The 23,760-nt window shown below is 32.7% G+C and overlaps 1 protein-coding gene across 1 annotated transcript in view; it reads right to left on the bottom strand.

Annotated features, from left to right (window-relative positions):
* The window catches only part of LOC106115272 (uncharacterized), a 50,993-nt gene extending 28,751 nt beyond the window's left edge, over positions 1-22,242 (bottom strand). Inside the window, exon 1 of the mRNA XM_013308609.1 lies at positions 22,116-22,242. Coding sequence (XP_013164063.1) covers positions 22,116-22,206 — 91 coding nt within the window. The 5' untranslated portion in view covers positions 22,207-22,242. The remainder of the gene's footprint in view (positions 1-22,115) is intronic.
* Between the last annotated feature and the right edge of the window lie 1,518 nt (positions 22,243-23,760).

A 23,760-nucleotide genomic window follows, 5' to 3' on the forward strand; every position in this document is an offset into this window, starting at 1 on the left:
GTAACATGTTACAGATCACCATAACGCTATAAAGATTAGATCGTATAAATGTTACATTGTATAAATGATATGTGTGTAATGAAATATCTTTTCTTTACAATATTCTTTGATAATGAAGTCCATTAATATTATTTTATTAAATTTCATTTAAGCAACAAACCAGAGGTTGACTTACTAAAGTAAAACATGCCATGTTAGCTGCTCGTAGAATAATACCGTAGACTTTGCTACGACAAACTGCGACGTCACTATGATTTATTACAATGTTCCTAGCTCTACGAGCTTCCGTAGCACTTCTTGGAAACTCAATATTACAATTCGCTGTAATACATGACTGAGTATTGTAATATTGTGAATACGAGTTAAACAACGACACATGGACATTTTAATATTTCTGGAATGTTCTTTCTTATTTCTGACACGAAATTGTAAAAGTTATTAATCAAAGAAAGTGATAAGGAAGCTTGTGAAATATTAAATATCATTTTCATTAATTTTAACTGTTATTTTTTTGTTTATATTTGATTTCTGAATTACCAATATTATTGAAGATTAAAAAAGATAATCCTAATTACCTGTCACTTGGGATTATCTTTTTAAGTTGTGGCTAGGTTTTTACACATTTTGCCGTCTATTTACTTTTCTTTTGAAATACGAAAAAACTGCAGTAATATACTATTAGTAGTGAGTGTATATACTAGAGTTTTTATGTGAATAACAGAATATTGCGATGCTATATATCAACATAGTAAATACTATGTGCATATTCAGAGTATATTCTGAATCTCGATTTGCAGGCTGCAGCTAACCGCAGTAATGTCGCGGCTTAATTAAATTAATTCCACTAAGCTCACACAACTTGCGTTAACTTAGCAAAGAGGATATTATGTGTGTCAAGTTAGTCCAGCCTTTGTTAGACTTTTAATTAATTTAAGTTTAAATTAATGGCCTCGATAATTAAACAAAAAGGAATAATTGACAAAAAAGTTTTTATTTGAGAAGTAATAAACTTTTAGACTTATGGTATTTTTCGTCATTTTATAAAATTTTCGGTCTATTTTAGGGCGATTATAATAAGGAGATAGTATTAAACATGCCGCCAGTCGTCAAGCTACAATTTACTAGTTATAGGTAACTTTAAATACGTACCTTGACACTAAAGATAGGTTCCAGGGTTCTGTAGCTAGTTGGTGTCTTTGCCGGACAATCTTGTGAGAGTATTAGTCGTTCTTAATGAGTGTTTTTTATTACTTTTAGATATTATTAGTTAGAATCCTTTGGCGCGAATGACGTGCTTTCGTTACAAAGTCCAGTGTCAGAATGAATAGTGACGGGAAACAAACGTCGACATTTTTGTAAGGCCAGCGTTGCGTCAATACACTGCCAAAGTTTCAGATTTTCTTCCTAACATTATCAATATAAATATTTTACATGCGTATATTTTGAATGTAGAAAATTAAGTAAACATAACTTGTTAAAGTTCAACGACGTCGAGAGTCAATTACCTTCGCGTAGACAAAATGCCTCCAGCTAAATGTATTTGACTGTTGTTTTGTTTTCATCAATTAAATTTAATATTTAACGGATAACTGATAAATTTATAATCTCAAATAAATGATTTATATTCATTTGCGTCTGTTATTGATTAAAATGTTCAATGTCATAGAAGTTACCAACCTTTACGAACGAACTTTAAAACGATATTCTATAAATCTTATTAATTTTAAAATCGAACCGATTGTGTTTGTTATTTAAATATTTTATAACCCTAACTAAAAATGAAATCAAACAACACGGAGCAATATAATATGGTCGAATTGATCTTTTATTTCTGTTACAGAAATATTTCCCACGACAATTTTTTCGCTACTTTATAAAAGGAAACCAACTTTTATGAATGTAATAGAAAATAGTTTCCTACAATACGGTTCAGAAACGTCGAATAATGAGAGAAGGATATAAAGTCGGCGATGCGTGCGACGGCTAAATTGATTTTCATATATAATCTGTGTGGCACACGTGACCCAGCTCGGCCTAATCTCTGTCACCTGACACATATGACCCTGGTCAAGATAAGCTTAGGAGAAAAGTAGAAGAGATGTAGATTATCTAAACAAAAACAGAATTTGATTTGACATATTAAAATATTTGGCTCACAGATTTACACGAACTTCGACGATTAATATCATATTTAAAACGCGGGAACGTAGTATTTAAATGGGTAAGCAATTTATTGTTAAGGTAGCAAGCTGTGCATAGCCAGTCTGAAGCAGAGCTTAGTATCATGAGTTTTTTGAATTTTATTTTATAATAGAGTTTAGTAATTTAAACAGTTAATAAGAAGAAAAATAATCTTAAAATAGAGCAGAAAAACGATCCGTTTGCAAGTGTAGTGCCCTGGGAATTGAAAGCGAGTGTTTGCGCTGGCGCTGGAGTGTGACACACTGGAAAATTGCCTCGTTTATTTGCAACGCGGGAAATGTTCCTCGTAGACTATCGATATTATTATTATTATAATCTGTTGTATTAACTCATACTATTCTACTTTAAATTATAAAACAAAGTGTCAAAGTAATATTGGCAACGTTAAAATCTTTAACTAATCTTTTTTAAAGTTAACTACGTCACAATTACTTTGGCTTTAGACTAACGTGACACATGTAGTGATATATTTTGTTGTCTCTATATTTTCCAACAGAATAAAAGAGATGGCAATACCTATCAATATAATTATCAACACAGTAGAGTTATGGAGTTATAATGACAAACTATCCTCACACTATTATAATCAAATAATAAAAGAGTAACTATTCTCTAGTTTAAAGTTACGTATCAAATTACAGGTCCACAGTGCACCACGTCGGCCATTTGTTATCGCTTTTGTTTTGTTTTGAACGTCAGAAAGTGCACTGTATATTTCAGCCGACGTGCACCAGTCGCCACACAAAAAACATGGTAAATGTAGATGGCGTGGAAACAATTTTTATGTTTTAACAAAACCTTTTTTTACGCAAGGAATATTATACTATTTTTAAGCAAATAAAAAAAAAATTGGTCGCTTCTTTACAATTTTTAAAAAGACAAGACACTTCAAAATCAAACAAATTATGATTACTTCGTCCCATAGTTATCTTACTTCTTACTAATGTTATAAATGGAAAAGTTTGGATGGCTGTATAGGTAGGTGGATATTTGTTAGAAGGTATCGCCACAACAGCTGCATGGATCTCGCTGAAATTTAGCATAGGTGTAGAACATAGTCTGCAAAAACACATAGGCTACTTACTAAGTTTATTTTAATTAAGCGCGGACGAAGTCGTGGGCAAAAAAATTGAACAAAATAAATTTGATACAATGTCTCTTTGATTTTACATACGAGATTAAAATGTACTCAATAATTCAAGTGCTGAGTTCTAAAGTTACTGTAAACCTAATTATAATAAGTGGATGAAGCTGACATAAGAACTCGGCCTTGGAGTGAAGTGACGCAATGTCGAAGGAAAATTTTCAGAATGAGGCGCGACGGATAAGCTGAAGACCTCATTAAGCAAAGCTAAATTAGCTCACTTTAGCTTTCACGCTTTAAAAACTTTATTTCAGAATGTTTTTTTATTTTTCTGCTACATTTCTGAGTAAAAAATCACAGTAAATAATGAATAATAAACAATCTGTACCATTAAATTCTCTTATTAATGATTTTAAGACTAAATTTCTTTGTATCCAATCTTGAGACGAATGTTCGATGCATTACAGATTAGCATCTCCCTTATATTTAAAAAGGTACACAGATGGCAATCATGTAAATAAGGTTTACACGAAGGGTTATTCATATTTGAGTGTAAAATTTACGCGGGGAAGCCTCGAATGGAATCGCAAATGATGTTATAAAGTTAACGAGATTTTATTGCACATATAAAACGAGTTATTCGCGACGTAAAATGCCGGCAAATCAGACATTTGAATATTCATGACATCCAATTCGTTAACCTCTCGTGAAAATGTAAATGTCAGTCCCGTGCGTACAAAACGCGTTAATTATAATTAAACTAGGTATTTTAGATATAACAAGTTTAAACCGCAAACTCAAATGCCACAGTCATTAATATCACCTCTTCTACAAAAACAAACTATGTGTGTTTTTTTATGTCATAAGGTGGCAAACGAGCGAGCGGTAACCTGAAATCGCTGAAATAGCGTTGTGCCCATAGACAAACGCAATCGCATATGCGTTGCCTACCTTTAATCGACGGAGGAGAGGATGCACAGAAAGAAAATATTTTCCCTTTCCATGCATCCTCTAATCCGGAAAGTCCACTTTCACTTCTCATCCTTTCCTTATAAGAAAAAGGGTGGGAAGGGAAAGAGGACTAAATTAGGCCTCCGGGACGCACACTCATCAGACGAAACGCGGAATTGCTTCCACTTGACGCGTGTCTTCTGTGTGGTCGTGGTATTTCACCGGGCGAGGCGGGCCAGTTCGTGCGAAGATGTTAAAGCGGGCTCTATCACTGTTAAATGTACGTATGTATTATGGTATTTTTAAAACTTCAGCAGATCAGGTAGTGGTAGTACGGGGTAACTTACGTATCGAATCGTGTATTCGCTACACTAGAATATGTATGATGCTCTGAAAACGAAGTAGAGAGTTGTCGCAAAAGTAGGAATTCATAATTTCTGTCTACACGTCAAAGCGATAGATTAATGTTACGTTATCTATATAAAGGGACCTGCCAGTAGCGCCGAAAAATTCCAATTGAAAGTTGAAGTACCTCGCTCGTTGCTCTTGACGAATTTTTGGCAGTTATTTGAATCATAGCCTCGCTAACTTGACCTGAATATAGCGAGTTCAACATCCAGAATAATTCAAAAATATAATAGTTAAAAGTTTTAATACTTGAAATCCATTTTAATTCATCCTAATCAATCCGTAAAAATTAAGATAAAATTATCATTCACTTAAAAACGACAGTTGGATTACCAGATCCAATATAAACCTTGTTTAAAACTTTATCTCCATTCAATTACATTTAGTTCTGCTTAAATGGATTTAGCAAAATTAATATTTGTGAATACATAATAGAAGTAAATACTTTACTTTCTCGTACCTTCCATTCTATTAACCTTTTGTTTATAAAACGAAACGTTTTATCTTAAATAATTTAATATCTTTCAGATTGAAGATAAAAAATGCTATTACAAGTTGAGTGAACACAAAAGAGAGAGCCCTTTGATGTCTGACTTATGATAAAGAAGGTTTTAAGCTAAAGAAAAATTGTCATAATTTAACCTGAATGGTTCAGATTAAAGCTGAGCATTAATCTTGTATTTTATTATATTTATATTCTGTACCTGAGATTTAATATAATATCTTGACGGTTAATAAAGAACGCTGCGAAACTTGTTTTAATACTATTTATCATTTTATATTCTTATAGATACTATAATGTGTACTAACACAGGTTAGTTGTATTCTAAAGTAAAACAATCTTATTCTAGTTACACAGTTTGTTGTAGAGTTTTGTCATTTAAAAGAGAAGGAGGCAATCGGGAAGCTGGAACACTGATGTGGTGGTCTATATCCATGACATCCGCAACATCAGATCACTTGCAGATGAGGTGCCGCCTTTTGGGAAGCTACATTATCTATCCGAAAGATTTAGGCTAATATTTTTTTTAATTAAAATTAAAAACCCGACTAACCAACTTTGATCACGACAGTTAACACAATATTACATATAGGGTGAGTTGCATCAAATCATCGGTTAGAGTATTCGTTATGGTTAATTATAACGATAACTTTAACAAAAACGTCAACATTGACAACCGGTCGTTGCACCAAGACATCTTACATTAAAGTTAAAAGGGTGACAAGTGATAAATGATAGACTTACAGTTCACAATATTGTTAGAATAAACATTCAGATAAAAGAACATTCGAGCAAAACTCTCTACTCTATCATAATTAGATTAATTAAATAAAGACAATTACTTGGACATTTGATTGATGTAATGTTTGTAATACAATGCCAGTGCAAATAATAATGTGTAATGCATTATTCACATCGGATCTGTTTCCGATTATCAAATTAATTAGTTCTCTGAATGGATTGGTTAGTGGTATTGCGCAATTTGCTATACTAGCGGTCGCCCGCGTCTCTCTGAGCGGAATTAAAAAAAAAACATGATTAGTAGCCTCTTCCAAACTATGTTCTATATGTATGCCAAATTTTATCTAGATCCGTTCAGCCGTTCCGGAGATGCATACAAACAAACATCCATCCATCCGTCCATCTGAACATTCGAATTTATAATATTAGTAAGAAGTGTTATGTATATTATAACATGAGATATACACAGCGAATAAGTAGCTTATATGACTTTAAAACAATATGTTTCTATGGTTTTTAAAATAATTTTTACTGTAATAATATATTTTGTAGTTTGTATACAAGTTTTGTGACATTGAAAACCTACAGTTGTTAAAAACTTAACTCTGCGGTGGTGTTTCTACCTTTATTTTCTAAATGTAATATAGAATTTATTTTTCTAATATATTGTTAAAAGAATTATCAATAGTCCTTTTAAGACTTTCTTAACTATTCCATCCAGTTAGACCTTTTGAAATGGCCAGACATAATAGAGATGAGAATCTCTTTGTCGTAATATAAAACCTCTTTGTTGAATCAAAGAAAAGTAAATGTACAACGGATTAAGAGCGCGCATTTTATCTATATCTGATAGTAATTTGTTTTGTAGAAGGCAAAAGTGAAATTAGACGATTATTTTCAATTTGTAGTAAAAGATAATATTCCAATTTGAATCAACAAAATTGTTTTACATAATTTTGTTTATTATTTATGTTAGTTATTGTTAAATTTTGTACATTGTTAACACTAGGTTTACGGGCGTTTCTTATATACCTATCTCTACGAGCATCCGTCAAATTGACGGGTGGATGAAAATACGTATTTATTTTTAAAAAATCAATTTATTCAAACTAAATCTGAGTTTAACAATATAAGGCTTCACGTAAAAATAAAATACTAATAAGTCAAATTTTTTGTTAAGTTATTATGAAAATGATAACAATAATATAAAGGCTACATAATCATATTTATCGAGGACATTTTTTACATACGTATTGAATTTCTTTTGTGCATTTCCCGCATACGATATTTTTACAATACATACAGCAATTACTGCTTCTATTTTTATTACAGTAGCCCACTTGGCAACTTTTACAAAAAACTTGACAAACTTTTACTTTGCAAAATACCGTGCAAAATTCAATTACCCTATTATAAAAACTTACAATAAGCGGGTGACTACAATAACCAAAACTTTTGCACACTGTCTTCAAAAAATGTTCTTACCACGGTCACTGCAGCGACTATACTGAAGACAGCAGGGATTATCGCAGATTCATATCGCAGCCTAACGTCGGCTACCGCAGGCTGTGAAAGTTCTTTGTGTGTGTTGTTTATGTTTGCACCACTGAATATCTTTTCGATACGACATTTAGTCTGCTGCACGCTTTGAGTTTCGAATAACGCGAGGATTTGACACCCGGGCTACACAATTCGTTATCGAGGCGCTATTGAGATTATGAGTTGGGGGGTCTTAGACCTTTATTTCAGTCTTATATTTGCTATTGGAGGTATAATTTTACAAGCGAAGCAAATATATAAGGATTGTTGACGCAATCAGCTAACCCGTCAAATTGACGGGTTCCGTTGAAATAGGTATACAAGGTACAATTTTCAAAATTTATAAAGCTTAGGAAAATAATAATTGTGCGTATAAACTCTTTAAATGAAATTATAAATTTACGATGCAAAATAGTTAAGATTAATGCTATGGTTTTTTGCGTGTTTCATTTCAAAGTTTGAAATCCGTCAAATTGACGGGTCCCGTAAACCTAGTGTTAACTGTTTGGTAATTAACCAGAGTTATTTTTAACAGTGGTAGAGCCCGCTTTGACATCTTCGGTAAAATACCACGTCCATACAAAAGACAGGCGTGAAGTGGAAGCAATTACGCGTTTCGTCTGATGAGTGTGTGTCCCGGAGGCCTAATTTAGTCCTCTTTCCCTTCCCACCCTTTTTGGTATAAGGAGAGGATGGGAAGTGGAAGTGGACTTTCCGGATAAGAGGATGCATGGGAAGGGAAAACATTTTCTTTCTGTGCATCATCTCCTCCGTCGAATAAAGGTAGGCAACGTATATGCAATTGCGTATGTCTATGGGCAACGGCCACTATGCTATTTCAGCGATTTCAGGTAGCCGCTCGCTCGTTTGCCACCTTATGATATTAAAAAAAATAGCAGTATAATGAACTACTTAAAGTAAAAGAATATTGAAAACCATATTTCTGGAGTTAACAATGTCATTTTACATAGTTAAAAATAAAAGGAAATTAACAAACCACAGATAATAAATTGAACTAATAAATCAAATCAATTAGAATGACACAGACGAAACAACGGGCTTAAACAAAATGCATTCGCTACGAAGCGATTCCATAACGAACTTTAAAAACGTATAGAACTTACAATAACTTTCTATAAGTCACGTGATTGTCGCGCGTACATTTTTGAAGTTCGCTATGGAATCGCTTCGAAGCGAATGCATTTTGTATAACCCCTCCAGTAGCTTTAACGTTAGTAGAGTCTATAGTAACATAAGCTGTGCACAAATTACCTTTTCGGCTGCTCCTATACCTCGAGCATACAGATAACATGCATCAAGTGTATTTCCTTGTTTTTGTCTGATGAAGGTCTAGACAATATAAGTGTTTATAAACAAAAGCTTGTACTTTCACTTATAGTTTATTTTAAACCGAGCAGAGAAGTACGTATTTAAGAATCGTTTAAAGTAATTGCGAGAGAGTGCGGCCGCTACACCCGCGGCGTTACTTTTAATGAGTGTTGCTCAGATTTAGCTCCGAGCTTTTAAAAGTGCAATGCTAAGAGTGCTTTCAATTTGTATAAAATGTATTCACTTGTCGCCCAGTTTTGTTTTTATACTCCCAACATTATAATGAGCATTTGACATAATTAAAGTATTAGAGTTATATTATATACATACATATGTACAACTATATTTCAGTAAAATATATAAGAAAACTCAATATTTATTATATATTATTAATTAGTTATAAATATATAAGTGTCGTATTTATTTATATTTTTTCTTTGATCGTTAGCTGATTCATGTACGTCTGTTGACTTTAGCCTTAGTAATAAATAAAAATTCCCAAAGTAAACACAGTCCTTATGATTATTTATATGTACACAGGATGTTTACTGACATCAATATTATTAGTAACATCTCCAAGTATATGTGACAAAATGGTTCTGTCTGGTCTGTACTTCACAACTTTACTTTTAGGTATGATTTACAACACAACAACTTATATGGCATCTATTATTGTGAGTTTTCATTACCGAGACCCATGCAGAAACATTTACATATAGTTCACAAAGAAAACGCTATGTTTTATTCAATGTCGCGGTAGAGCGTAGAAAACATGAAATCTTAGACTGTCGTCTAAAAACATGCTTGATTGTTTGTGGGCGAAGTATCCCTCTAATTAATATTAATTGCTGCCACTTTTCAATGTCTACGGCAGTAGTCTGTAGCTGGCGCGACGCCAACGAGCCTCGGGGCTAAGTACTGCAGAATTACTGTCACTAAATTGCTTTAAAAGCCTGCGTGTTTTTCAACACTTAACAAGGGTAACATATGTCGATTTATGAACATTTCCTTCCTTGAGCAGAGTTTATAATGTTGAAAATAAAAATAGTATCATAATTGATTTCAACGCCATCTGTCGGAATTAATGTATTTTGGTTTGTGTTCATCAATCAATAGATGGCGCTACAATCATTATAAATCGCGCTATTTTGAACGTTTAACTCCTGCTCATAGTAAATTGATTATTTTGGTTATTTAAATTCACCGACTTGAAATTTTAAATTAAAAATACTGGCTTGTTAGTCATTAGCGAGATTATAAATAGAAATTGAAAATTTTATAACTTACGTTGTTATTTCAAGGTCAAGGATTTGAATTGTTCTTTGACGATATATTGTCTATTTGGCAGTTTTCAATGTGGGCTCCATTCAGTTGAGATAACCTTGAACATTTTATCTTTGGATTTTTTTCGCGTGGGCTTTGATATAATACTCGTATCACAGACATACAGAGACACATATTATGCAAGGGATATTTATGTATTAGGCAAATACTTGGGCGATTTTTAATTACTGTTCTTTATGATAAAACTTCGCTATATTTTTATTAGAAATTATGTACTGTAAAGCTTGTCTGTGTAGCTCGTCTCATCTGCGCGTTCCGGTGAGATCAGTAGCGAACTCATTTGCATCAGGCTCATCCCTAAGCGATTTATGTTAAAACACGCGCAAGATGAAAGAAAAAAAAATTAACGCTATACATTTAGGTATTTTCCTTTAATCTTTCCCTTATACAAATTGTGTATTTCTTTTATACAGTTTTTATATAGTTTAAAATTTATACTAAAGTACAAATTATTTGTCACAATCACTTTGAATATAATTGTTTAGGGATGTACTGTAAATGTCAGTTAAAACTGTTAAAAAATTTTAGATAATAAACATGCTTACTGAAATTAGTATTTACTAGCTGTCGCCCGCGACTCCATCCACACAGTATTAAATAAACTTAATTTAGTAGCGTATGTGTTCTTCCAGACTATGATCTACATCCATGCCTAATTTCAGCGCGATCCATCCATCCAAACGAACCACATTTATAATATTAGTAAGATATGTTTTATACCAACTGTTAGAAAGAAAATCCGACACTGTGCCGGTGAACTGGCGCAACACTAGCCTTACTAAAATGAACTAATCATTCTGACACTTGACTTGGTAACGAAAGCGCGCCATTCGCGCCAAAGGATTCTTACTAATAATGTCTAAAACAACATCCCAGTGTTACAATAGTGTTAACCCATTGTAAAGTGACATTGCAGTATGTGTCATGCGGTCACCGGTCAGTCTGCAGCAATAAGCAACACTGGGCAGCTTGCCAACTGCCACTCTACTTCAGTACATCAATATGTTATCCGCAAGATAACATGAATTATTGATTTTTGAAGACAACATCTTACGTCAACATTGTCAAAGTGGTTGCACATTTTATAGCTGCAAACACTTTGACAACAATCTTACTAATATTATAAATACGAATGATGGTTAGATGTTTGTTATAAGCTATCTCCAAAACGGCTCAATGGATCTTGGTGAAATTTTGTACAGACAAAGACAGATAGTTTAAAAGAACACACAGGCTACTTATTAAATTTCTTTTTAGTTCCGTGCGGATGGAGTCGCGGGCGTTAGCTAGTATTATAATTATGAGTATATATTATATATTATACATAAACGAATTTCAAGCGTACTTTGATACGAAATAAACTTTATTATTTTATTAACAAAATATTTACTTTTCATTTTCTTAGTACGAACTCATGTTTATGGATGTTAATATTTAATCTTTAGAAACAAATAGAAGCGAGACTTTGATCCAAAGTAGGAACAATTTGCGAAATTAATTCAGACCAGAAGGCTGGAAATTATTTCCCTCAAAGTTGTTCCGCTCAAATATCTTAACAATTACCTTGAATTCAATTTATGGCCGGGGATAAATATCTTTAATTCATTCGCCTCAACTTCAGTACTACCAACGAAATTATTTAGGAAAAATAATTGAGTATTCAAATCTCTTCTCTTATATTATATTGTATAACAGAAATAAAGCTTAAGCAATCAAATTAAGTCATCAAATTAAAAAGAGTAAATGTTTCTCTTAACAATATATTTAAAGCTAGCGGTAAACTATCGCTAGTAGTTAAAGCATCGAAAAAAAAAAGTTATAATATGTTAACTTTTTATTTATAATATATTATCTAAGAGCGTCGGTGGCTTGGCGGTCAAGTACTCGACTTGCAATCTGCAGGTCCTGGGTTCGAATCCCGCCATGTACCAATGTGTTTTTCGATTTCCGATTTACATATGTACATTTATCCGACGTTCTTACGGCAAAGGAAAACATCGTGATGCAACCTGCACATGTCTGAGAAGAAATTCAAAGATATGTGTGAAGTCAACCAACCCGCACTTGGCCAGCGTGGTTGACTATGGCCTAATCACCCTTAACTTAGGGTAGGCTCCGAGCCCTTCGGTAGGGACGTATAGTGAGGTGATGATGATGAATATATCATCTGTTGCCTGCGACTCCGACGGCGCGTAATTCCATCAATCCATTTAAAAATCGAATTTATAATATTAGTAAGATATGTTTCATTATTTCAAATGTTTGTAAAAAGTTCTCTACTTGTTAAAATACAAAACGTACGTCGTAAAGTTAGTCGTAGTCTCGTAGCGTTGTAGCGCTGCTCGTAGTTCTGTAGACAAGGCCCAACAAACTGAATATCTTTTTGTACCAAAAACATCACGTGTATAACAACATAACAGTCCCTCGATTTTCCCAACTCTACGAATCTGAATATTCAACAGCGGTGTCATTTTGTTGACCTCTCTATAAAATGTAAATGCTCCTCCTTGAATCTATGATAAATAATACATTCCTTTGTGAATTGAAAATAGAGATAATTCTCTTTGCATACTGATTTTTTTTTATTATTCTTTGTCGAAAGTTATATATTAGTACGGAAAAGCTTCCTAATAATAATAATAATTATTGCAAAGATTAACTATGGGTTTGCTTTCGAAATAATTGAATTAAACTTATCATATCTCTTTGTTAATGATACGACACTGGAAACCCTCGACAAGAAACAAGGATTACATGCAACAACGTACGACACGTCGAAAGTAAATTATGTATACATTTATCCAATACAATATTGTACATAACAATACATAAAGGAGGATCAATATCGCAGCACCTGAAGGCTCACGGGCCGTCATGCCGTGACGCTTCCGAACGTGATCCATTTCTGTAATATCGGACCCGACGAGACGACGACGTGACGCCGACGTGACTTAATCGAATTGTCCGCGACAACCATTGTGTCTTGCTGAAAATTATATCATACAGCGACAAAACACTGAATTCGTAAATAACATAGCAAGGTACATTTAAATCCTTCGATGTATGATGAGAATTTATGCGAAATTGTTTTCATACACACACTTACGCCAAAATACACAAATGTACACGTATAGAAAGAAGAAGCAGGTAAAAGGAAAAGGAAGATTCCTGAAACCACCCCTAAGAAGTAGTAATACTTGACGGTAATTCCGTCCGGGGTACAGAGTGCAGAGTGTAGCTTCAGCCGGTACAGGACTCATGTTATAATACACCAATGATTTTGTGCCTCAAGGCACATTTTTACCTGCATTAAAGTAAAATCATATAGAACGAAAAAGACGAAATGTTTTTGCCATTCTTTTTCACTAAAAGCTAAAGGAACTAAGTATCATTTATCATTCTTAAAGCATCTGTTAGATCTATGTATAAATATACGTCCGTTGTGTTGGCAATCCTGTGATATTGAATCTTTGAAATTCAATCTTTCATTCTTCAGTTGAAGGCTTTATGGCACATGAGGCTTACAGCGCTACTTCAAAGACAAACGAACAGGAAATTGCATTAATAATTGAATAGGCCACAGAACGTTATATCGTTCAACATAATTAAGTTCCCATTTACATTAATGGGACTCTGAAGTGAGATTTCCAACATAACAGTTTCCAATTAAATATTACATAATAACTTCACGAATTAAATATAGTCTGAGTTATTGCCTACCTCATCAGCTGTCTTTCCGTCAGTGTACTGTCAAAAACGGACCAGCTGTTTCGGATATTACCCGGAACAAATGCGCACTTACGAATAGACAAATTTTTAAATTTGATTTTCGTTATTAACAACGCTAAAATATAATATTCGCGAAATATTTATTTCGACAATAATTAAAATCACACCCATTTTGTTGTACCAATTTGTAAGATGTAGATAAGCAGATCTGTTATCTAATTTACTAAGCTTAACTAAGCCTATAGGGATTGTTCCAGAAAACAAATAAAGTAAACATTAACACAGAACCGTACTACATGTTCTTAGGATTACACAATTCTCAGTATTGTTAATAAAGTCGCATCTAAAGTATAGAAATATCGTAAAGATCGTGAGGTCATTGTTACAGAAGCGTTTCAAAAATATGAACTTCTTAGTATATATATCCCTTCCAAAGACCCGTGTAATTAGGGTCGAGCCACACATCGCATAACTTACAGTGGAATTATATAATAACCTATAACATTATATACAGGTTGTTTATGGGTAATGTCATCGTAAAATTCTGTATAAAACTAACACAATCAACATCGTAAAATGTTACGTATAATAACAAGGTTACTTATATAATATAATATTATTAATGCGAATGTTTAGATGGATGAATGAATGGACGAATGGATGTTAGAAGGTATCTTCGGAAAGGTTCAACGGATCTTGTTGAAATTTGGCAGTTATTAAACATAGTCTGGAAGAATGCATAGGCTACTTATCTTATTTTAATACCGTTCGGACGGAATCGCGGTCGACTCCTAGTTACATTAGTAAAGTAAACCATGCTTTAGTTTGATAATGTAATTAGGGCCAAATATTCCTCCCACAAACTGTCGAAAGCCTTAAATTCCAGGTCGGCGCGGCATGTTAGTTATACCCCACTCGGACATAATTCACTCGACCAAACTGTTTGAAGTAGAGTAGAGAATTTGCCTTTCATAATATGGTTACGTTCGAATGTTTTAATTTATATTTGGAGGTTTTTATTCTCAGATAAAAGGTTAATAACAACAGACACTCCAATTTTATTAATATGTATAGAATATAGATAAATAAACATAAAATAGTTTGAAAAGAGAAAAAGACTTACAGATAATTAATCGGATTAAATGAATAAATATCATGGCAGGTTACGCGTTTTGTTTTTTTTATTTAATTAAAAGCGTCGTAGTTTTGCGGTTTCATCCTCAGTCAACGTAAATTGGCCGACGCGCTGTAAAAAATTGAATGACGCGAACTCATTCGCTACAACAATGGCCTGCAATAGCGACCAACTCGGCTGGAAATATAAATGGCCGACGAGAATAAATGGTCAATTGTGAAATGAAAATTAGTCGTCTATTCGATTAGTATTTTTAGTAGCGAATTTTAATTATTTTAAATGGATCGATGGTTTGTTTAATATTATCTAAGATTCGCAATATTAGTTAAATAAAAAAAATAATGGTACTGAAATGGTGCGGCTTTCGAACTCTGAAAGTTTTATATATCATAAAAAAATGTATGTAAAAAAACTGTGAATAAAGTCTTGGTCAGAAAGTTTTACAGTTATAAAGTATAAAGTTTAATAAAATATTTATAAAATAGAAAATTCCATAAATAAAATTCGAAAAAAAAATACCAAAATGAATGCGTTATGTCAGAGGAGAGACGAGCCTCATTACGAGTTGTATTGGCGACGCGCGAAGTCCTACGGCATCCTCTTAATTAAATTTATTCACAGACTACGAGTCTCACAAACACTGAATGCATATTTTAATTAATATTCATTTCTATAACACCATTTATATCTCTATATAATGACATCTAATACTATACCTTAATTGTTGTATAAACTCTGTTCAAATATAAATTAGAAAGAACCTGGGGTTAGACAAAATGCATTCGCTACGAAGCGATATCATAACGAACTTAAACAATGTATGGAATTGACGCGCGACAATCACGTGACTTATCGAAAAGTGTTGTCAGACGCATACATTTTTGAAGTTCCTTATTTGACCGCTGACTCACTTATTCACCTATAGTTGAACATATTTGGACACTATAGTTTTTTACTAAGTGAATATAGTAGAGTATTATAAAAGTTGTAATTAACTAAAATAAATTGACTTCATCAGATACAAATAAAAACGAGAATATGTTTTTAAAATTAAAACTACAGCCTTAATAACGGTTCCGATATTACGTGACGAAATCATATAGATTGGTTGTGAGAACCCCATATTGTATGTTGCTACAGAAGAGATTGGGATCTCGGTTGAGAATAAAGTGGATCTCTCTCAGAACTCTTAATTAACTGGTGACTCTAGAACATTGTATTACGGATGATAATAACAACAGTATTTATCAAGTATTGTAATTCTGACTGAATAAATGTTAGAAAAAGCATTTTTTTTTTCAATCCTCATATTAATTCACTGTTCACAGTTTTAATGTTTTTTTTTTTTATGAAATTTGTGGTATCTCTACAATCTTTTATTGTAAAACTAGCCGTCACCCGCGACTATGCCTGCTCGATATTGAAAAAAAAAATAAGTAGCCTATGTGTTAGTTCAGACTATGTTCTATATGTAAGCCAAATTTCAGCGAGATCCCTTGAGCCGTTTTGGAGATACTTTCAAACAAACATCCATCCATCCATCCATCTAAACATTCGCATTTATATTATTAGTAAGATTGTTTTATTAAACTAAGTTAATACTCACTTAAGTTAATGTGTATTTTTTTTTAATTTTAAATATTATAGTATCAAAGGTTACATGCAAATCTTTAACAAAAATTGACTGTTTATTTTTAATTATCTTAAGAGATTTATCGTCCACTCTCTAAAGAAAAGGTTTTACGACTGAAATTTTATTTCCTTTATTGTAGTGGAACTCCATCTTCTTCAATAGTAATAAAAAGATATTTGCAAAGGTTGTAAAACATAAATGCGCATCATGAAATACTTTTGTGCCGCAACGTTGAAATAACATTCCATATCTATGTTTCTTTTTACACTTTTATTCATTAAACTAATGTTAAAACGCTTATATGAAGTATCAATATAGAATACATAAATAGAAAAAAGTGAGCGTCGGTGGCTCAGGGGTCAAGCACTTGACTTGCAATCTGCAGGTTCTGGGCTCGAATCCTGCCATGTACCAATGGATTTTTCGTTTTCCGATTTACATATGTACATTTATACGACGTCCTTACGGTGAAGGAAAACATCCTGCAACCTGCACATATCTGAGAAGAAATTCAAAGATATGTGTGAAGTCAACCAACCCGCACTTGGCCAGCGTGGTTGACTATGGCCTAATCACCCTTAACTTAGGGTAGGCTCCGAGCCCCTCGGTGGGGACATATAGTGAGCTGATGATGAATGAAAAAAAAATAGAACAACAAAAAATACATAGGTTAATCAGCGCATAAATAAAAAAATATATAATCACTTTATTCATCAAATAGTATTATAAAATTATTATACCAATTCGTGGCAATGTGGAATTATCAGAATCGATTTTTAAATCATAAATTTTAATCGAGTATCATAAATCGAATTTTAAATAAAAAGACCCGAATTTTAAAGGTTAAAAGTATTAAAATATTGAGTTATTTAAATTCCACTTTAATCCTGCAAAAGCCTCGACGCGTAGCTGTATCAGTAATCAATTATAAAGCCGCCTTTACTGTACTTGGTAATGTTGTGAATGACACATCTGTGGATGTCTCAAAGCCTTATGTCGTAGACGAGCTCATGAATTATTAAACTCTCAATGAAATTTAAACTATATTGCGTGACGTCACTTAACTTACCTCAAGTTACTTCGAGCAATATATTAACAAGATTCAGGCTGTATGTTGACATTTATGAGATATCTTCCAGATCATTGCTATGTTAAGTTTTTATAAGAAGTGTCCGAATTATTCATTTCGAATCGAATAATTTGAAAATTAGATAAATTCGACAAAGAATTATTGAAAAGAAATGTTTCTTTCGAATGATTTTAATCTTACTTCTTACTAAAATTATAAATGCGAATGTTTAGAAAGTGTTTGTTTGAATGTATCTCCGAAACGGCTGCATAGATCTCGATGAAATTCGGAATAGATGAAGAATATGATCAGGAAGAACATATATGATAGTAATTAAGTTTAGTTTAATCCCGCGCGGACGGAATCGCGGGCGACAGCTTGTTGTATACAAAAGTGGTAGAGCCAAAAAATATTTTAACTTTCAAAGTTATAGTAACATAAAGTTCGTAAGAAATATCGGGAGCTCAAATGCTAAACCGTGGTGAGAATCCAGTTTCTTATATACTTTATGTGAGCCAAATGATAGCGGAGTATAGAAAGATAAAGTTTTACCAATTCATAATTCAGTATGAATAGAACTGAACGCGCACATCTGTTGGCCATTATGCGGCGTCATGATTAAACTTTCGCCATGTTTCATGAACTGAACACATTTTAATTTAATATTTGTTTATCGCTTATTTGAATAGGTCTACTTGGTAGGGGAATAAATATTGAAATTTTCTCGTATTTATTTACTAAAAGCTTCATGGTTTTATTAAATAAGTACCACATTGGTTCATGATACGGATTTCCGATAGCGTAGTCGAGAGTTCGAATCCTGCTATTGCATTATTGTCGTAACCATGTCCTAGCACAAGCATAGAAATTAATTGGTATAGTACAAGAAATATTAGTAAATTAACGAAAATCTGCTAACATTTTCATATTAAAAATACAGTGAGTTTCTGAAACCAAAATTCAATTTAAAACATATTGTTATCTCTGTTTTGTCAAAAATTATAACAAGGATGATAATATGTTTTATACAGAGCTTTTGATTTCAGAAACCATCTATTAATATTCTACGTTAAGTATATAAGGGCAAAGTTTACTTAGTCAAAACAATGTTGATTTATTTATACAGGCTATATATATTCTAAAGTTTCATAGTAAATATCTCATTATTCAAACTTTCGTGAGACATTATACTGAACTGATATACCGCTCACTGAGCGACGGGCCAGTACCAGTATCAGTACCACTCATCCTGATGAAGTGCCCCCTCTGGGCTCGAAACTAGTCGGTGCCGCCACCGGACGAATATACGTGACTGTTCAGCCGTGTTTATATATCAGCTTTTTAAATATCTCATCCCGTATTCTCATATGAAAACCACAAATAATGTATTATATTAAATGTAAATACATATAATAAATAAATAAGCCAAATACTCCGGTCACTATCGTCTGCAGAAAAATATCTGGTCCAATCGAAAACTCATTCCAATGTAATACGATCCATAAAAACTGTTCGAATCAAACGAATGGATATTAGAAAGCTTGCTTCATACTAAATCCAATATTATAGTTAATATAAACAAAGATATTGTTATTTCTATATTTTACTGTTAAATGCTTTCAATCGAGTATTATTTTAGCAATGTTTTGAATAAATTTCATTTATTCAAATGAAATACGTAAGAAATACATAAAAATGTCGTGACATATTTTTTCTAAAATATACATATGTAATATTTTATCAAAGCTCTTTTTCGTTTGAAGACATTATTAGGATTTCTAACTTTTTATAATGGTACGATACTGTAAGCGACATACGAATGTGTAAAACTACTTACTTACAAATGCGAATATTTAGACGGGTGAATGTTTATTAGAAGGTATCTCCAGAACGGATCTCGCTGAAATTTGGCATAGATGTAGATTAATTCCCCGCGGACGGAGCCACGGGCGACAGCTAGTTATCTATAAAAAGCATGTGTGCATATTGTTTTATACTTTATATGAACAGTTCGATATAAAATTTGGCTTGTCATTAATGCATAAACTTATCCACCAATTTTAAAGTGAGATGTGAGCGCGTGTTCTCGCATAATATCGCAGATATCTGATGGATAAGCTTAGTGAAAATGTTCGCGGCGACGTTCGGGTAGCTTAAGACAAACAAACATTTTATTCTTTATATATTATCGTCCATAATATTAAGCTCATATGAGTAGAGTGATCTAATGCAGTTTACCGCCTCTCAGTAATGTGGTTAGGCAAATTTTAAACAGATGGTTTCACAATTGGTTAGTTGCATGTAACTTACTAATATTATTAATGTAAAAATTTGGATGTATGTATATTTGAACGGATGGTTAGATGAATATTTGTATGATCTTTACAATGGCTTCAGGAATCTGGATGTATTTTGGGATAGATGTAGATCACTGTCTAGAATAATCTGGAAAACATAGGCTCTTAATTAAGTTTTTCTTTAATTTCGCGTGGACGGAGTCACGACCGACAGCTAGTATAATTTAATAATTGCATAATGTTTGACATTTGAAAACAAATGAATAAATGACAAAGTCAATAAGCGGATCAATATACAAACGTTATTTATTACCAACAACTGCGTGCTACAATTCCCACAGCAATCTGATGGCTTACGATAAATATAATTTTAATCAGCGCACAGCTATCCGAGTAGTCAGTAAATGCTAATTTAAACAAACAAGAATCGTGTTGTGTACGTTTAAGCAACTTCTTGCTTGTGTCTTATTCCATCTAGTTAAAACCCCGGTAGTATACTACGAAGGTTTGCGAAAAACATCTTAAAATTGCAATGCGTTTTGTTCTAACAATTTGTTATGTTAAATATTGGTAACTATAGAAGCTGCGTGTATATAATAACATTTAGGTTTATTAAATACTAACAGACGCCCACAACTCGGTTAAAAAACTTCCATCAACATACGTTCCCATTAAGGGTTCGGAGTCTACCTTAAGTTAGGACTAGGCCATAGTCAACCATAAAAGTCAATCATAAAAAAAACTTTATTAGTAGCAAATGTGTTCTTTCAGTGTATGTTCCACATATGTGCCAAATTTTAATGAAATCCATGCAGCTGTTATGAAAATACCTTTTATCAAACATCCATCCAAAACGTATTTATAATATAAGTAAGACAAATTGTTTATTACCACTAGACATTCTCTCAAACCCATTTCAGATTTCAATACTGTTTTATTTTATCTAAGAAATAAAAGAAATATAATAACTTACGTTTTACGCAGGTTTAGTTGCAAAATAAAACTCTATTATTGGTCTCATCCAGCCATATGATTTGTTTTAGATTGCTAACTTGAAACACAGTGCTATCTTTTTAAAGAAGAAAATTCATCTTAGCAATTTTACTTGTGTTTTCTATATACGTTTGTCTACTAATAAACAAAAGACGATTAACTAAAAACTGTAAAAAAATAACTTTTTCACTAATTCACTGCTGAACTAAAATTCCTAAGGTAGTCATCAAGGGAATCGTTGTTGCAGACTAGCAGCCGCCTGTGACTCCGTCCTCGCGGTTTTAAAAAAACTTATTTAGTAGTCTATGGGTTCTTTCAGACTATAATCTATATGTATGCCAAATTTCATCGAGATCCGTTCAGCCGTTTGGAAATACCTTCAAACATCTATCCATGAAACATTCGCATTTATAATATTAGTAAGTTTCAATATAATAAAACACTACTCGATTGTTATCAACTAATAAAAAACCTCTGATTAGTTGCTTATAACAATCACGTACTATCTTATCTTAGCTATTAGCTATAAAACGCCATTTACACGAGCTTATATCCACCGTGATAAACAAGACTCAAAGCATAGAACAAATTAACAACAACTGTGATTTCATTATTCACAATAAATAATTTTAGACGATTCGTTACTCGTTTGCCCCCTTCGCCTATAAAAAAAAATATTCATATTTAGAAACTAACACTAACTGTAGATCTTAATAAGTTTTTTACTAAGTTTATGCTTCTTTTGTTTCTCTAATCTCAACATATTCAACTTTGGTCCACCACATACACCAGTGCCACTCCATACACGCAGTATTCATCATCATCATCATCATCAGCTTACTATACGTCCCCACCGAGGGGTTCGGAGCCTACCCTAAGTTAAGGGTGATTAGGCCATAGTCAACCACGCGGGACAACTGCAGGTTGGTTGACTTCACACATATCTTTTTGAATTTCTTCTCAGATATGTGCAGGTTACAATCATGTAATTAATAGCTTATATGTTTTTCCAAACTATGCTCTATATTATTGCAAATTACACCAAAATCATTAAGCCGTTCTGGAGATACATCCTAACAAACATCCATCTAAATATATGCATTTATATTATTAGAACGATTAAGGTAAAATGGGTCTCAAATTTACGCATTACATTTACCTGTTTTAACAGCATTATTGTTGTTTGTGCCGGAGGACTGACTGAAAAAGGACGCGCCGGTCAAGCCAGCTCGACGCAGGATCCACCACATTGTGTATCAAAGTTCACTTTACACGAAAAAACCTATTTAAAACTGCTTAAAACTTGTTCAATGACAACTTACTAAATATACAATAAACTTAAGTTTATTACTTCAGTGACTTATCAAAACTTAATTGTAACTTAACATTCTTTACCTACACTTTTATTACTATACTGAAAAATATTAACACAAAAATGTTTATATCACTCCTAAAACAATCTACAATTGAATTGAAAACCTTATTGATTTCTAATACTGTTTGTTTAATCAGAAAATACTTTCGAAACTTTGTAAAGCGACGAAATGCTGAAAGCTTCTGAAAGCTGAAAGCTCTCTCGACTGCTTGTTTCAGCGCCTGAAGCGAGACTGGTCGCGGGTGAAGCCTACACATGCGCACACCACTTCATTTGGCAGGTAAATTTATGAAAATGTAAATTTGACCGCCACTCAAATTTATTTCGTTATCCTAAAATATTCAAAAAGCGATAACGTTCAGAATTATAAGAACTCTACTTACCTATATAAATTAACTTAATTCGCTTAATGATAATCGATATTAACTTAATTGAAAATTATCTCTCGTTTATGATATACAATCTGTCACTCACGATTCCGTCTAAATAAAACATAATTAGTAGCCTTTGTGTTCTTCCAGACTTTGCTCTACATCTATGCCAAATTTTAGCGAGATCTTTGTAGCCGTTCTTAAAATATCTTCTTATAAAAATCCATCCATCTACCTATACACGGAAACATTTGCATTTTTATTAGTTAGCGCATACTTCAAAGATATTCTTAAAACATTTCTTCATTAGCCAATGTATTAAGATCAAAGGATATGATGACAAATAAACAAAGCTTAGAAGCCTTTAAAGAAAACCATGTGATCCTAACCGATATAACAGAGTGTAATTTATAATAGCCTTATGTATCATAAAAAGCCAACATAAAGGTAGGCGTTTTATTTTATGGCGAAATGTAGCGGCCAAAATGTTATGTAGTAAATATATTTTTATAGCAAACAACATAGTAAAGGTTTATGAAAGAATTATCATAAATTTCCTGACATTATAAAAAGATGTGCATATTAATACCTTGATTTATTCTACTAATCAGGGATTTTGGTCTCAGAAATCAACGATAAATGAAGACAAGCTCTCAGTATCAATTGTTACGATGAATAATTTATCATAACTGATTTAGATAAAGAGTTGAAAATGTTTTAAGCAATACTTCTTTCCTATATCGCAGAGGAAATTAACTGTATTATAAAAATATGAATTTATATATCATGGGTATATTTCTTTTGAGCAATCATGAGCTCTACAAGTTTTCTTTCAAAACATTACACCTAAACTGCTTTTGTTTTGTTAATTACAGTTTTATTATATACATAGCAGGGAAAACACTTAAATTATCTGGAAATTTACTTATTACGAAACAAATACACTCCAACATTAAGGGACCTGTATTACTGTGTTCTCATAGCATTACTAAACACGTGTATTTCATTTTAAAATAACTCGCTGTAAAATACTTTAAGGTAAAGTAATTCTGTGTCTG

The sequence above is a fragment of the Papilio xuthus genome, unplaced genomic scaffold (genome assembly GCF_000836235.2).
Source record: "Papilio xuthus unplaced genomic scaffold, Pxut_1.1 DF827870.1, whole genome shotgun sequence".
In the NCBI taxonomy this organism is placed as follows: Eukaryota; Metazoa; Arthropoda; class Insecta; order Lepidoptera; family Papilionidae; genus Papilio; species Papilio xuthus.